The sequence below is a fragment of the Tasmannia lanceolata genome, unplaced genomic scaffold (assembly GCF_043159265.1).
Source record: "Tasmannia lanceolata isolate RefF3 unplaced genomic scaffold, GAP_Taslan_0.1 ptg000015l, whole genome shotgun sequence".
NCBI classification, from domain to species: domain Eukaryota; kingdom Viridiplantae; phylum Streptophyta; class Magnoliopsida; order Canellales; family Winteraceae; genus Tasmannia; species Tasmannia lanceolata.
In genome coordinates, this window is record NW_027518692.1 from 26,972,843 (window position 1) to 26,989,313 (window position 16,471).

Below are 16,471 nucleotides of genomic sequence, written 5' to 3' on the forward strand. Positions count from 1 at the left end.
CCAACTCAAAGTCAATGACTCAATGGCAAACATTTTTTTTTGGGAAATGTTATCAGCACTACTGTATTTTGATGATCTCACTCCTAACTTTATTAAAAGTACCGTATGACCCGCACCATAGGATGATCCAAACCGTCCATTAGATGGGCCACAGCCTAAAGGTTGTGCCCCAAAAATCATTCCCATAGGTTGATCCTAAGCCTCCAATCTGAAGAAGAATTGGATATTATGGAAACCTTATAGATCGGAGGGCTAGGATCATCCTATGGGAAGGTACAAAATATAAAAAGCCTCGTCAACGGATCCACCTATGTCTTAGTCACGATCCATTTCAAATCAGACCGTCCATCGGAGTGTCCTAGTAGGTCCTACTTACAAAACAACAAAAAGTCTCAGCCTTCTTCATTTGAAACGAACTCCAAAACTTACTCTCACTATATATGATAATAACCCATGATTTTGGTGAAGAATAGGATTTATTGTTGAAAATAACTCCACTATTCAAGAGTGCCGACGATAAAACTTTTAAGTAACTAATCATTGTTGAAGGTGAGTAGCAAGTTTATATAAAGAAACACCGACATAGAATATGAATAGAAAAAGATGCCTGGAAAAGAGGGGAAGTGGAAAGTTGTAAGTTAAGTAATATTTAGTTCATTTTTTTGAAAATACCCGTCATTTAAGTATTAATATAAAAAATATTTTGAGGGTATTTTAGTAAAAGGATTTTAGATTGTGACTATCCATCGGATTTTTTTGCCATGTCTTGATCACGATCCGAAATTTTTCGGATCTTACGAAGATGATTCATAATATTTCCATGGATCCTACTCATGTGCCTAGATCCCGTTTATTAAGGTTCGGATTCGGACTGTCCATCGGACCGTCTGGGTCCATTGACACCCCTTAGTTATCTCAATGCTTAAATCCGGTTTTGGCCCGATTACAATAACAACTTAGGTCCGATTACACCATGGATCCGGCCCGCCAGTAGTGGATAAAGTTTTTCATTTCTCATCCTCGTCGCTCCAGCACCGTTCTTCACAGCAAAACCCCAATTCTCCTACAGAATGCAAAACCCTAACTTTCTCAGGCTCTGAAATTTTATTTTATTTTTTTTAATCTCTCTCCATTCTCTCACTCCAAATGGCAGCATTTTCTTCAATCTCTTCTTCTCTTCTCCCTTCAAATATCTTCAAACAGCCTTTCAGAATCCACTCACAAACACCCAAACCCCCACTTTCGCTTCTCAAACCAGCTTTTTCCCTTCGAAACCCCCACGGTTTTAATGCCACACTCTCCTTCTCAAACCCTAACAAAACCCTAAGAATCAATGCTTTAGCTCAAGAAGCCTCTGTATTAACACAAGATCCAGCGACTGAGGTGGCACGGAGATTGTACGTTGGGAACATTCCGAGGACAGTGGATAATTCCCAAATCACAAAGATATTCGAAGAACACGGCTCTGTCGAGAAAGCTGAGGTATTATCACTCTATTTCTATTTCTTTTACATGCTTTTCTCCTCTGTTTGGTGCTTTGTCTAGTTTTAGAGAGTTATTTGCTTTTACCTAAATCCTACAAAAACTCTTTCTCGTTTTGGGTTCTCACCACAGCTAGAAAACCTAATTATATTGGGTAGCTAGTAGTTGTCGAAACCAGGCAACTTCCCAATAGTTATAATCAAAATATTTCAGTTTCCGTAGAAATTTCGGCCGAAATCATGTAAAATTCGGTTAAAAATTTCGGGGCTTTTGAAATTTCGGTGAAAATATCTAAAGTTTCTGTGGAAATGATAAGCATGAAAATGAAATTTTGGAATTCCGCCCAAATCTTGAAAAATTCCGATTCTATGTGAATTTCATGTCGGCTTTGACCAAAATCGACACTCTTCGGCCGGAATTTTAAACCATGGTTCTTGCATTTGATGTGCTTTACTGTAGCCTGTTCAATAATTTCATTTCAATTTCTTGTTTTATTTCATCTATACATGAAAATTTTACCCTTACATTGCTCGAAAACTTTTGTTATCGTGAATCCTCGGAAATTGTCATCGTGCTGATGTCTCCAACACATTGATAATACTCTCGGAGGATAACACATGAACCCTAGCACTCTTTAGAAATAACGTACTGCTTTCTGTGTTCAAATGTCACAGCATCGTGCGTTTTGATGCTTAAAAATGCCTATAGAGCATAATATATTGAAATTTACAACTTCAAGGTTTAAGGTATAACTATTTGATTCATATACAAAAAGAGAAAGTTGCAAGTTGTTTATCTCATTTTTATGCATCACTATTGGTTGTTGAAGATGAGGCTGTGGGGTGTTTATTTACTTCGGCCCAGAGAATTGTATGGTCCAAGGTGTTCAGTTGAGGAATTGGACTAGTGCTACCCCCGATGTGTCTCCTTTCCACAAATTCCTTTACTAAAACTAGATGGGTTGAGGAGATCAAAGAACCCAACATTTGGATTTTTCACTTGGTTTGCATGGACATATAGATTTCAGTCGCCGAACTTAAAATTTCCTAGTTTAACTCATTTGAATTGTGTCAGGCATGGGACTCCTCTTGGTCCAAATATTTTTTTGATGGGCCTACCTGTACCAATCCTCAAAACCTCAACCTCTGAGGTTTAAAAAACACTCAAAATTCGACAGTCGAAACCATCACGGCAAAGGAGAGAATTGGAAAAATATTACTGTTAATGATTGATATCCTGTCATGGATTACTTCAAAGACCATCTTTTTCCTTTCTATATGTTTAGTAGACATCAATGGCCCTATAACTACATCTACTTATGATAATTTTAGCCCTGTTAGCCAGAGAATAGGGGAAGTCCCAATGGAACTTCTTTTATCATTGGAAGAAGGATGCCTATAGCTGCATGCTCATCTACTTCTTGTTCCTTAGCTTTTGTTAAGGACAACAACTTTATTAAGTGATAGAAAAGGAGAGGAAGCCAAGGAGATCCCTAGCCTAAAATCCCGCCATTGCTAGTCATTTGTTTTTCTTTTTGTTTTTAGCAAGTAAATGAAAATATTAAAGGGACAAGAGAAACACAGCTAGGCCTGCTAGCATAAAAAAACTGCACAACCAAAAGACCAGCCCAGAAGGGCTGACATATCTTGGGAATTCGATCACACACTCTTAGATAGTGCAACGGTGCAACCAACCCCGAAGTTAGCTAAAATTGCGCTCTCATGATGGATGTGGGAGATAGTCTTCCAAGCGCTTAGACATTTTTTTCTGAGCGAGCCAGATAGATGATGAAAACAAAGTCCTCTATGAGCAAGAGTATGTGCGGCTCGTCTACCATCTTGATAGGTCTAATCGATTTTGGCAATTATATAAATCGTCGTTAATCTTGAACTCATTGAGAAAATAACTCCAAATCTGGATTATCCAGAGACATTTCACCAAAATAACAGGGAGAGAGAGAGAGAGAGAGAGAGAGAGAGAGAGAGAGAGAGAGAGAGAGAGAGAGAGAGAGAGATGTTCCCCTATAAAATCACAAAATTAGGCAATTGGTCTGATCACACGTGTTCCTTATAGATAACTAACCCCTTTTAAATTTTTTTTTTTTTAATGGTAGTAAGAATTTATTAAAGAAAAAGAAGGGCGACAGAGGGAGTCAACCCGAAGAGTAAAAAGCTAACCTCTTTTAAAATCTTACCATGCATAGAACGCTTGAGAAAAGCAATGGCTCTAGGAGAAGCTATATTATTCCATATGTTCGGAAGATTTCCGTCTGAAGGGCTATTACTAGAACATAGTAAGATTTGATTGAGTAGATATCACTCTTATTAGGCTCCCGGTTAATTTCATCTGCACTGTTCAGAGATAGGATATAATTTGAGTGAAGGCTCTTAAATAGTTCAAGGAATTCATTGAAAGCTCTTAGAGACACAGACACCCCCTCATGCAATATCAGGGCAATAACCAAGTTATGACCATGTCTACTTATGTAACCCGCAACCCATGTTACAGGGATTCTTTGGAATGGCCAAAGTACTCGTGACCACTGTTCATAACTTGGATGCAGGTTAAAATGCCGCCAAAGCAAATCCTAGTCAACTCGGCATTACATGGTCAAGTACTCAGTTGACGCGGCTGAGTACTCGGTTGACGTGTTCATATCTCGGAAGAGTCAAAGGAGTTTTGATTGAAATTATAGGGCAAAGCGCGAACTCAAACAAGAACACAACCAAGGTAAAGGGGAGTCGACTCGCGGGAGTCCACTATGATGCGGGGGAGTTTTGAAATTATGATCGTGACTGACACATTGAATTCAGATAATGAATTCGGTGCAACAATTCTAAATATCGTCTACTTTTTTCCTAAAATGCTACTATAAATTTACAGTTGCTACAGATTTTGAGTTTTTTCGACCGGAACAGTAAGCTTTTTTGTATGGAAATAAACCATAAAATTTACTCAGGCCCCATTTGGCAGGGTTTGTTCGGGAAGCCCATTCTTCTGCCTTACAAGGATTATTGGGAATCCAGCTTCTCACAGAAGCACGTTTGGGAATGTCAAATGCAGAATCGGCTTCCCAGCTTCCCGCAGTAGAGTCCCCTGCCTACTTCTGCGGGAGGTTCCAAAAATGCGGTTTAGATTCAAGCTTCCTAGGAAACCAGCTTCACACAAAAGGCAGGACATCAAATAGTCTGGGCTTCCAGGATCAGCTTCCCGCCCTCTGAATACCCAACCAAATGGAGCCTTAACGTATCAAAAATCCCAATCAATTACCTGTTATATAACCATATTATTATTTCAAAGCAATTTTTTTTTACAAATGATTAAAATATATTGTCAAATACACAATTTTTTTTCTTTGAATTGTATACATATATTGTCAAATACACAATCCTTCTTGAGGTTTGCTGAATATGACGAAACCCGGGTCGGATTCGGACACACATACCCATACGCATTCAACGTAGTCTACAACCGATGCCCTAGGCTTACCAGCCTCCAGGAAGAGATTTGGGAAGCTGAATTCAGGTTATCAGACCATCTATAAAAAAAAGGTATCTTCCCTGCTTCCTACTCTTATTAAGATTTTTTTAAACTCTGGTAGTTCCTTTTTCCAGGATTTCCAGAGAGATAATCGCAATTTCCAGCCATATCAGAATAAAGAATAGCTTGTTTTTGTTTATTTTTCTTGTTGTTCCTCTCCTGCTCCCTGCCACTTCTGGTGACATATGACTCACCGGTTACCTCACCTCCACTTGACTGTGATTGCATAACTTTATAAGCATGTCGATGAAAAATCTGTATTAATTGGTTAATTATACACTCAAGTGGCAGTCCCAACTCTAGCTTTAAATGTCATGTTGGTTTCTTCATTCGTAAAGTACACAATCAGTTGGCATTTGTGGCCCTTGTGGGAATCATTACTTTGCAATGTGGTTACTCTTTTGATTTCGAGATATTTGTGTTCCATGTTCTTTTTACAGGTTATGTATGATAAGTACTCTGGTAGGAGCCGCCGTTTTGCATTTGTCACTATGAGAACAGTAGAGGATGCAAATGCAGCTACCGAGAAGCTGGATGGTTCGGTAAGCTGTAATTCCATAAAATTGTAAAGTTTTTCACTTACTTTCAGAATTTTCCTGGGTTCCGGATCAAGACCTAGATTTACATTCCAAGAGTTCTTATCTAAGACTCCATCTTTTTTGATATTTCACATGGATGCGCTCAAGTTGTGAGTTTTCATGTATTGAATGGACCACAGGAAATTGGAGGTCGTAAAATCAAAGTCAATGTGACAGAGAAGCCTTTGCTGTCTGGAGATTTGCCTATCCTCCAGGCTGAGGAATCTAAATTTATTGATAGCCCCTACAAAGTTTATGTGGGTAATCTTGCAAAGGCAGTGACATCTGATACACTAACCCAGTTCTTCTCTGAGAAAGGGAAGGTTCTTAGTGCAAAAGTCTCTACTGTGCCTGGGACATCAAAATCCAGTGGATTTGGGTTTGTTTCATTTTCTTCAGAAGAGGATGTAGAAACTGCTATTTCATCATTTAACAATGCAGTAAGTTTGTTGCTCCTTTTAACTTGGTATGAAGTTTGAACATCTAGGCATGCATATATATACAAGTTAATATATCTACTTCATGGGTTCCTTCAATCGAAATTTTATTGCTTGATTGTGTGACTGTTCTTATTTCTTTCAGATATTGGACGGGCAAAAGATTCGCGTAAACAAAGCCTAGTGTTGCAGATCAACAACTCCAGAGCTTGGAAAGTACTCTATTTTTCTAAAATCAAGATTCTTTTCTGTTGAAAATACAAGAAAGTCCCTTCTATGGAGAAGTTTTTGTAGAAAAGTGTTCATCTGCTTGAAATGACCCATCTTGATAATGATCAAAGTTCTAATCTTTTACCAGTGTTAAACTTCTTTCCTCATTCAGTTCTCTCACAGTTCACAAGCTCCTGCAAAAAATATTGAAACTACAAAAACGGCCAGTAGTTAAATCCTTGGCTACTCTTCCAACTCAATTCTCATGTTGGGAACTTTCTCGGCTATCTCAAACCTAACCCTTTGATACATTTTTTTTCTTCTGAAAATGGGGTTCAATGGAAATGCATAAAAACAGAGACATCAAACAGAAAAAAGACACTATATAAAGAGAGATGATATTTTCACCCCCGCCCTGCAGTACGCATGCGCCCTATTTACAAGGGGGCGCATGCGTATTGCAGGGGGGTGAAAATAGCATCGCCCTATATAAAATCCAAATTGTAAGATTGTTACAAGAGCTTCACCCTAACACAGAAGCTATAAAATTTTCTTATAATCAGAATACTCTTACTCTGTGCTTCGTGCGTGGGGTTACCCATTTCTTACTTAGACGACAGCCAATCAGAAAGAGTAAAGCAACGTGAGTTCGCCTCACTTTATCAAGGTGAGTAGCCCTCTCCCTATTATATGTAAACAATCTATGACTACCCAAGTGCTGAAAATTACTATAACGATGCAGTAATAAACTGAAGAAGTTTGAAAAATTATCATTTGACACTCGCAACAACTAATGCACAAGCTGTAGATCATAAAATTGCTATAATTTTGAAGTTGCGAGGAATCTAAATATGTTCAGAGCACAATACCACCGAGTAGGGAAAAAAATGGAAGAGAAAACAGAAAGGTGCGCACATTCAAATGGGTATTACATCGTCCTTTGGATCACTACATGCAGTTGTTACAGGAGGGGAGGATTCAAAGCAGGAGTTGGTCGTCCGGAATGAGGGATCTGCGGAGTCCAAATCAGTTCTGTCCTCCGGAGTCTGTTTGGTGTCCGGATCGGTTCTGTCCGTCAGATTCTGTTTGGTGAAGCTCGTCCGTTGGATCATACGTACCAGCGATTCCGCAATATCAGACATTGGGGGTCTGAATTCCGGCTCCGCCTGTGTCAATGTTCAGTTCAAAACATGCAATCAAATTGTGAGAACAGAGAGGATATCTAGCATCTAAATGAAGTTGCTGTCTCTTGCCGTTCCCTGAAAATTTTCATAGGAGTGTTAACAACGGACCCCAGACAGTCCAATGGATCCGAATTAAGGGTACAACTCGGGCCAGGTTGGGTTAGGATTGGCCTCAACCTGTCCCAACCTGAAGTAGCACTGCGCCAACCCGACCCAAAACTCAGGTGGAGGAGGATCAACCCTAACCCAACCGCCCGCCCCCTTTAAACCTCTCAATCCTAACCCAACCCATCTAACCCAATTTGGACCACCCCCTTTTCTAGCATTTTTCTACTCCCTTTTGCTTGTCTTTTCCTTGAAATGATTGCATTATTATGGGGGGTGTCAACTGTCTGGTCTGATGGATCCAATTATCCAAAGGATCTAACGTTAATGGACAGGATTTGGGTACATCAACTGGATCCGAATTGTATTGGATCATAAACCCAGACGTAGCCACAAAATTCAATAGTGTCCTAGATCCGATTGGAGGGTGTCAATGTAGAAAAATATCTGAATGGAGGTTGTCAATGTACAAAAATACCCTTCATATTTTCCTTCATCTATGTCTATTCACCAGGGGTATTTTTGTAACATTAAAAAACCCTAGTCAAAACAATACACAAGAATACAAGATTGTGACTTAAGACAAAAGGAGGATCCAATCCAAAGACAGAGGATGAAAATATTGGGAAAAGGGGTGAAAATATCATTTTGTAAATAAAAATATAAGAAGATCCAAGCATACCTGAATACACATGGTAATGATGTCAGCAAACCGAGAGAGGGACTTGAAGGAGTAACTGCCTCTAATAGCGGGATCAACAATGGCTTGTAAAGTCTCTAAGTCATGAAGTCGAGTTGAAGCCCATTTCACAAGAGATTGCTCCTCTCTTTCCCTCGAACTATTTATAAACATAACAAAAATAATCAGCATTTCATACAGCTTTGGATGATTTACAATGCATTACATTGGACTACATAAGGATGATAAGGGCTCACCTGTCGAAAGGTTTCCTCCCTGTTAAAAGCTCCATTAGCATTACTCCGAATCCGTAAACATCACACTTGGTTTTGTCCATACCCGGCACGCCAAATTCCGGAGCAGTGTAACCGGAACAACCCACGGGCAATTCAGAAGCCTGTGCTCAGAATTGGAGTAATAATAAACATGTGCTCTGAATTGGAGAACGAACAAGAAGCTCAATTGTGGGAGATAAAGAGTAATAATAAGCAATAACAACAATGTTTTATACAAGCAACTTAGAATCTTCTATTCAGATTGGCCTTACCCAATCTGAGGATGATAGGTTTTCCTTAATCATATTCACATATGTGCCTAGTGTCGATCTGTTTTAGATTAGTTTTGGGTCCCGTCTAGATGGGTTCCTCAAAACCATTGTATCATTCTTTTAAGTTTTAAGCATTAATAAAAATTTTGGCAGAATGACCGAGAAGCTCAACCGGTGGAGATCAAGAGTAATTAAGAAGCTGTACTTCGAATTAGAGAACAATGAAGAAGCTCAACCATGAAGAATAGAGTAATAATAAGCAATAACAACATTTCACAGAACCAATTCAGAAGCCTGTACTCATTTCACAGAGGTAAGAGTAATAATAAGCAATAACAACATTTCACAGAAGTAATTAAGAAGTAGTTCTCAGAATTAGAGAACGATCAAGATGCTCAACAATGAGAGATAGAGTATTAATAAGCAATAACAACATTTCACATAAGCAATTTAGAAGCCTGTACTTGGAATTGGAGAACGGACGAGAAGCTCAACCGTGACATATCAGAGTAATAACAAGTAATAACAACATTTAACAGAAGCAATTCTGAAGCCTGTACTCAGAATTGGAGAACAATCGAGAAGTTCAACCCTGAGAGGTAAGAGTAATGATAAGCAATACTAACATTTCACAGAATTACCTTAAAGTTAATGCTAATGAGTGGCCTTAGAACATCCAGTCCGCAGTCGCAAAGATGGGGTATGAACTCATCATCAAGCATGATATTGCCAGCTTTTAAATTGTTAAGTACAACTGGAGGTGTGATTGTGGAGTGCAAATACCTGAAGAGAAAATGGATGATTTATATGCATTGCATCAAAACAAGGTAAAGAAGAAGCGGAATCCAGAATCCATGGATTTATACTTACTCCAAAGCCCGAGCTACACCCAGAGCGATCCTTGTACGTGCCGCCCAGGACAGAGTTTTGCAAGTGTCTTGACAAAGATGCAGCGCATCTTCAAGCGAAATATTTCCGACATATTCATACACTACAAGGTACAGTTGATGTTCCACACAGTAGCCTAGAAGGTTTGTAATGTTGGGGTGCCTCAAACGAGATATGCTACAGATTGCATCAAGAAACTGATCCTCTTCATGGCGTGACAATGCCACCATGTTGAATTTCTTCACGACCACGGTCTGGGAAGCCAAAACCAGATGGATACTTGTTTATGAATATACATCTTATATCAATCCTATTTGTTTAGCCATTTTTTGTTTTCGAAAGATAGAATTCGGTCGAAAAGTACCTGTCCATTTGGGAAGAAACCTTTGTAGACGGGACCAAGGGAACCCTCCCCAAGAAGGTTGTCTTCACAGAAGCTGTTTGTAGCAATTTGCAGGTCTGCAACAGTGTAAGTTTTAGCAGTCATGAGGGTTCTGACTCCAGTTGGAAAACTTAGTCTTTTAGGGGTTCTTCCGCTTCTGCAAGAATGTGCCGTGGGTGTACGCCTTAGAATGGGGATAGGAGAATCCTTGAACCGCGGCTCTAGAGTCTCTATTGATTCTGCCAAAGGAAAGCCAAAGATTTTTGCATGTTAGGTAAACAAAAACAAACTTTTGTTGAATTATGCTACTGTTGAATTAAGCGTACATAAAGATGCAAGCTAAATTTTGACTTAAAATATGAAGTGCGAGAGAAAGAAAAAGATGTTACCTCTAGGTTCAGTACTAATTGGGAGGGCGTGGAAACTATTTTCACTGCTTTGTAATCTTTGAAGCTGGTGTTTACGAGATCTGCGATCGTGGGCTACAACAATGGCTGATGCAAAGGCTGCAATAAATGCCACCGCACCAACTATACACGCCATTTCTCCAGGATGCAACCTTTTATGGGTATGCTTATTCCTCGGAGAAGAAGGATTGGTCTTGACAGCATTTGACTTGGTCGTTGGGGCATTTCTTTCGTTAGGATCAGTTGATGTATTAATGGGCGTAATATTATTATGTGGCAGAGGATGTGCAGCTCCAGTCACAAACATATTTCCCTCGATACTGATTCAAAACAAAGTGTGGGAAATGCATTATAACATCATAGGGAACAAAGAAACATAAAGCGAGATCATACATAAGCGTTGCCAATTCCCTGTTTTTTTTCTTGCCGGTTATGTCAGTGCCTTACCTGAGATTGGGAATAATATCAAACTGCTTTGGAAGAGAACCACTGAAGTGATTATTTTGAATGTTCCTGAGAACCAGGGCAGTTAATTAATCAGAACCATAGAAGGTGCAAAAGAAACATGTTGAAGGAGTAACCATATGAAGAGTAAATTGAGACATACAGATCTGAAAGTGGGAGATCTGCTAGGTAGGTAACCGATCCAGTGAATTGGTTGTTTTGTAGAAAACTGCCAGCCAAAGTACATAAAATATGTTGTAAAGGCAATGGATGGTTGGATTCATCACGGTAACTGAAGGATACTTACAGCCCAGTAAGATTAGTCAAAGTACTAAATGAGATAGGTAGATCTCCTGTGAAGCTGTTGAACGATAGGTCCCTGTAATAATAGTATGCATTTAATTAGGGAACCTCTGTTTCGATAGAAAGGCCCGGATAAGCCATTGTTTAGAGACAGAATCGAATCCGGGGTTGAGAATTATATTGGTTCAGACAAAGTAATTCAATCAATACCGACTGAGTTAAAGGGGTAACTTGGTTTTGTATGACCCGAGTAAACTAATTTGAGTGCTCGTTTAACAAGTTACATGTAATAGTTTTAAAGTAAAAAACTTGATCAGATAAATCTGCTTTTAGTTTATAAGCCCCTACTTAAAAAGAAAAGAACAGTTAAATAAGGCTGTTAAAGTATAAAAGATTAAATAATGCCTTCTCCAACAGCTTAAAGCTTTTGGAGTAACTGGTAATTTCACATGGTATCAGAGCAAATGCCTGGGTTCAAACTTCAAACCTCCTTGATAGCAAAATCCACATGCAATGGCCAAACCCAAAAGCGGGGCCACATGTTCCACATGTAGGCCAACCCAAAGAAAGAGGGGCCACACGTGAGGGGGAGGGTTAAATAAAGTATAAAAGATTAAACAACGCCTTCTCCAACAGCTTAAGCTTTTGGAGTAACTGGTAGTTTCACAAAGGCTACTGATATTAGCACCTTATCTTTTCTTTTTCAGTTGGCTGCCTAGAGCTTTTTGGGAATTGTAATAGCCTTTGGCAGCTGGTTAAATCATAAAAGACAAGGTGCATTCGTCTTAATACCAAAACATGGAAACACGAATATCATTAGCCTTAAATAAATGTCGAAAAGCATGAGAATGCCTTCCAAATTCTTTCCTTGAATTAGAGGGAACTAAAAACATATTACTGGTGACATTTTCATCTAAGCATGAGAATGTCATACTGTCATCTTGATCAACAATAACATCTCAGAAGCTCAACTAGTTTCTTTCATCTCTAAATCATTGTTTAAAAACTCCCCGAGTCCATCATTGTCTCAACCAAATTGACTAGGTCTTAGCTTGGCCAGGTTCTAGTCGAATCAGGGGTTGGGCCTACTAATTTAATAAAATCTTCTTTGACTCGCCCAAGTTGATGAAAGATTTATTGTGACAACCATTGACTTGTGTGAATCAACTAGGCTTTGAAAGCTCTAGTCCAAGTCATATTTAGTCCAACTCAGAGTTTTTAAACTGTGGTCTAAGTAACTCAGTTGTTTTCAACAGCTACACAACAAAGTAATAGTGTGATATCTTACAGTTGCTTTAGATTTGTCAGACCAGTAAATATGTTTCCAATCGGGCCTGATAGAGAGTTGTGGCTGAGATTCCTGAATTCAGGAAAAAAATATTTCTGTAAAAATCAGGTTGATATTTATAAATCAAAACCTTTAATTGCCTTCTCAAATGAAAAGAAACTCACAGATGACTGAGGAGCTTCATGGAAGCTAGGGAGGATGGGATGTTCTCATTAAATTGGTTGAATGCCAAATTTCTGCATTGTAATAACCAATACAATTACAGCCTTAAGTTGAAATAAGAAAGTACATAGTTATATACACCCCCTATTATGAAGGAAAAGGAATCAGTAAGAGAAATCATCTTACATGTGGGTGGCATTTGGTGGCAAATAGAAAGGAATTGCACCATGTATGCTATTAAAGCTGACGTCTCTATATAAGGAAGGCAATTCAGGGGTGGAAAAAAATGAGGAAAAATGCTCAGAAATGTAAAGAAGTTGAGTTTCCATACATATGGCTCCAAAATCACTTACAGTTCCTTCAAGGAAAGAAGGTTGGAGATCTCCAACCCCAGAATTCCACCTAGGCCTAGGCCAGGAATCTTTCTGTTTGGAAAGAGAACAAATGAGACATTAGCTTCCTTAGTTCCTTAACATAAAATGAAGAGGGAAAGAAGAAATGGTGTATGATATAATGAGAAGCCTTATCTCGGACTACCCACATGATAATGGCATGATCTCAGCCCTGTTGTGGAGATGGCATCACAAGAAAATAGCACTTATTGGTTAATCCAAATTGTCCAGTAAGTGGCTTGAAATGGACCGTTAGAAAAATAAGCGGCCCACTGCCAATTTCTATAATCACACAGTGATTTTCACGTTATGTCATCCACAAATTGGAGGCCCTTCAATGAAGGATCCAGATCATGTTCATACATTGTGGGGTGGCCCAGGTCAAGCTTCCCATGAGCTTCTATTAACACCTTCTCACAGTATCATTCCATTACAAGAACAGTTAAATCAATTACAAGGAAAGGGCAGCTTGTACTATTACACATATAAAACGGAAGTTCCAGAGCATGAGACTCCCCTCCAGAATTCCCCACACGGATCACCGTTGCTTGAATTCCATCCGGTTAACTGAGGCGGGTAGTTCAAGGCGCTGTACAGATCTTTTAGAGCTTTGACTGAAAGAGTTTAAAAAAAAAGAAAAGATAAAAGGGTTTTTTAGGTACATTACAATCCATAACTAGCATAGAATTTCACCAAAGAGAGAATAGATTTGGAAGAGTTAGGCCGGAGAGAGGGTTCCATCAAGAGAGGATGGATAAAAACCTTAGAAGGAAGGGGCTGCAAGCGGTTCGTACCACAAGAACTACCACAAGTACCATAGATGTTTAAAAAAGAAGAGTTTGAATCAGTCTGTCAATCTGATCAAATAAGCTCCTATAAATTGGCTGGCATGTAAGGGTTCATGGCTGATAAAACCATGTATATTGCATTGGCAATGGGCCTGTACAAGAGACAAACCCAGATTTTCGGCCGATCTTTAAGCCAAGATAAAACCTTGTACCGTTGTACAGTTTAGGCCCAAATAATTAATGCCCCATAAATTTATAATCTCTTATATCTTATTGCTTAGACAAAGAACCAGAATTGTTCTTATGCTGATAATTTTTCTCTCTTATTTCTAAATACAAAAATCCAGTGATAAAAGATCTAAGAGAGTACCTTCTTAGAAAACGTAGTTCAAAGAAAGTACAGGTGAACAATAATGTTCAGATTACATACCATATGCAAGTACTATATGTAGGTACATAGAAAATAATCTATCAGTCTCTTCAGTGGAATCCATTGTGGTGGCTGCATCAATCATCGACTCTATCATGGCAGTGCAGCAGCACCAGTGCCAGACTGCCGAGTCGGATTGAGTTTAGTCAGACATGCAAGAAAATGAGATTGGCATGTAACATGTAAAAGAAATTAATGCTAGTTTAACATATCGACCCATATACAACTTACTTGAATTTCGGTACCAATATTCCTCATATATACAAAAGCATTATCAGAACCTACCTATCCCCTCAAAAAGAAAGAGAAAAAATATAGTTGGGGTTATTCGTGCTATGTTTTTCTAGAAAAAAATGTAAAACACACATCAACCTAGAAAATTTTCATTTCCACTAATTTTTGTCTCTAGAATTTTCTCTCCAGAAGTTACCACCAAGACATTCTGCAACGATCGTGAGAAAACACTAAAAATCTCCGATTCCGTGCAGTAAAGGACTCTCCAAATAAAGACCATAAACAAAAAAAGAAAGCAAAAATTGAAAAAAGAAACAGGGAAAAGAACTAGAATTGAACAGAATTACCATCCTGTATATCCGTGGTGGCCGATGTCCGTGAAAACAGCAACACCGAGGTGAGAATTGCAAAGAAACATAGCATCAGATGATGCTTCAACATTGTGGCGTAAAGCAGAGCAATGAAATGCAGAGGAGTCTATCTTCTTTCGTCTGAAAAAGAGATCATGCAAATATTAGCAAAAGAATTCAAAGAAACGAGAAAACATTTTCCTCGTAATTTCAAGAACAAAAGAAATCGGATACATTATCAAAAAATTGGAAAAAGAACCTTAGAATTCTTTAACAGAGGCTAAAGACAACAGATATCTCAGAAATAAATTGTATATCGGAAACTTTCTTTTCAAGAACTCAGTAATCTGGATCCATTCACAAAGATTATCAAAGAAGCAGGTTAGAATAGATTTGAAAACTAGAGAAAAGACGTTCCAGATCATGAAAGAAACTAAAACGGAGATCAACAACTCGTATCATTATGATCTTTAAGTGAAAACGTTGAAATTTCAAGTAACTCAGTAATCTGGATAATTTTAAGAAGATAATCAAAGAAACACGTTAGAATTGATTTGAAAACTAGAGAAAAGAAGATCCAGATCATGGAAGAAACTAAAACGGAGATCAACAACACGTATCATTATGATCTTTGAGTGAAAACTCTAAAATTTAAAAAAACTCAGTAATCTGAATCATTTTACAAAGATAATCAAAGAAGCACGTTAGAGTTGATTTGAAAACTCGAGAAAAGAAGCTCCAGATCATGAAAGAATCTAAAACGGAGACAAAAAAAAACTAGTATCATTACGATCTTTGAGTAAAACTCTAAAATTTAAAAAATAAAAATAAAAATTCAAGGATGAATCATGATGATTTACATGGACGCCTAGAATTCTAAAAAGTGCATTGGGAAATCAGAAAATTGGATCGAAATGATAGGAGAAACTGACCTTTAGAGAAGGGTTTAGGGTTTTTTCGGAGATCGGAAAAGAGAGAGAGAGAGAGAGAGCTGAGACGACGAACGTCCTTCTGTTGTCTGATAGTAAAGAAAATGAGAGAGAATGGGCGGTCTCGTTATTGGATTTTTACAGGCGGCAAGATTGTCCAGTCAGCTTCCACGTCATCTTTACCGTTATTTTCTGGTAGAATAGACTAGACACATTGCTTTTTTTTTCTTCTGAGAAGTTATATATTCGCCCCCTTTTCTTCCCGGGGACACCCCCACTTTAGTATATGGAAAAATTGTCAGCTGGTGACAGAAAAATACGAAAATAGTGAATGGGTGACACCCTTTTGAAAGTTGGTGAACGGAGGTCGAAACACATTTTTCTGACATGGCCTTTTACCCAAATACCCCTCGTGGCAAAAAGAACACGTTATACTAGATTTTTCTCTCTCTTACTTTTCACCTACCAAAGTTTACCGCCTACCTCTTGCAAATTTCTCCATTAACGCCTGAAACCCACGAAGTGTAAGTGAAGGTTAGTAGCTTATCTACTCTCTTAGGATTAGTGCTTCCATTAATGCGTTTGAACCCTGTCTTTAGTGTGTGATAATAACCCTGTCTGTATTGTGTGTGATAACCCTATCTTTATTGTGATTGATAACCCTATCTTATAACCCTTTTAAAATGGTGACTTAGGGCTTCTGCTTCTATTA

At 38.5% G+C, this 16,471-nt stretch overlaps 2 protein-coding genes across 2 annotated transcripts; one reads left to right on the forward strand and one right to left on the reverse strand.

The window, feature by feature from the left end:
* Nucleotides 1–1,021: 1,021 nt before the first annotated feature.
* PSRP2 (RNA-binding (RRM/RBD/RNP motifs) family protein) lies at nt 1,022–6,402 on the forward strand. Its single transcript, XM_077354310.1, has 4 exons — nt 1,022–1,482; nt 5,463–5,564; nt 5,741–6,040; nt 6,183–6,402. Exons 1-4 carry the CDS (start codon nt 1,147–1,149, stop codon nt 6,219–6,221), a joined length of 777 nt encoding a protein of 258 aa, XP_077210425.1. The 5' UTR covers nt 1,022–1,146; the 3' UTR covers nt 6,222–6,402.
* Nucleotides 6,403–7,054: 652 nt separating this feature from the next.
* Nucleotides 7,055–15,844, reverse strand: LOC143845989 (protein STRUBBELIG-RECEPTOR FAMILY 8-like). Its single transcript, XM_077354392.1, has 17 exons — nt 15,763–15,844; nt 14,828–14,971; nt 13,510–13,642; nt 12,990–13,061; nt 12,823–12,888; nt 12,639–12,710; nt 12,475–12,546; nt 11,191–11,262; nt 11,047–11,112; nt 10,887–10,952; nt 10,422–10,759; nt 10,015–10,271; nt 9,633–9,904; nt 9,404–9,545; nt 8,473–8,612; nt 8,219–8,375; nt 7,055–7,413 (listed from the first exon to the last, which is right to left on the reverse strand). The coding sequence occupies exons 2-17, from the start codon at nt 14,919–14,921 to the stop codon at nt 7,165–7,167; spliced, it is 2,268 nt and encodes a 755-aa protein (XP_077210507.1). The 5' UTR covers nt 14,922–14,971; nt 15,763–15,844; the 3' UTR covers nt 7,055–7,164.
* Between the last annotated feature and the right edge of the window lie 627 nt (nt 15,845–16,471).

Coding starts and splice junctions, on each gene's coding strand:
- PSRP2 (XM_077354310.1), top strand. CDS start 1,147: ATGGCAGCATTTTCTTCAATCTCTTCTTCTCTTCTCCCTTCAAATATC. Junction 1,483..5,462: donor GCTCTGTCGAGAAAGCTGAG/GTATTATCACTC, acceptor TTCTTTTTACAG/GTTATGTATGATAAGTACTC. Junction 6,041..6,182: donor TTTCATCATTTAACAATGCA/GTAAGTTTGTTG, acceptor TATTTCTTTCAG/ATATTGGACGGGCAAAAGAT.
- LOC143845989 (XM_077354392.1), bottom strand. CDS start 14,921: ATGTTGAAGCATCATCTGATGCTATGTTTCTTTGCAATTCTCACCTCG. Junction 11,113..11,190: donor TTGACTAATCTTACTGGGCT/GTAAGTATCCTT, acceptor TTTGGCTGGCAG/TTTTCTACAAAACAACCAAT. Junction 9,905..10,014: donor GTTTCTTCCCAAATGGACAG/GTACTTTTCGAC, acceptor TTGGCTTCCCAG/ACCGTGGTCGTGAAGAAATT.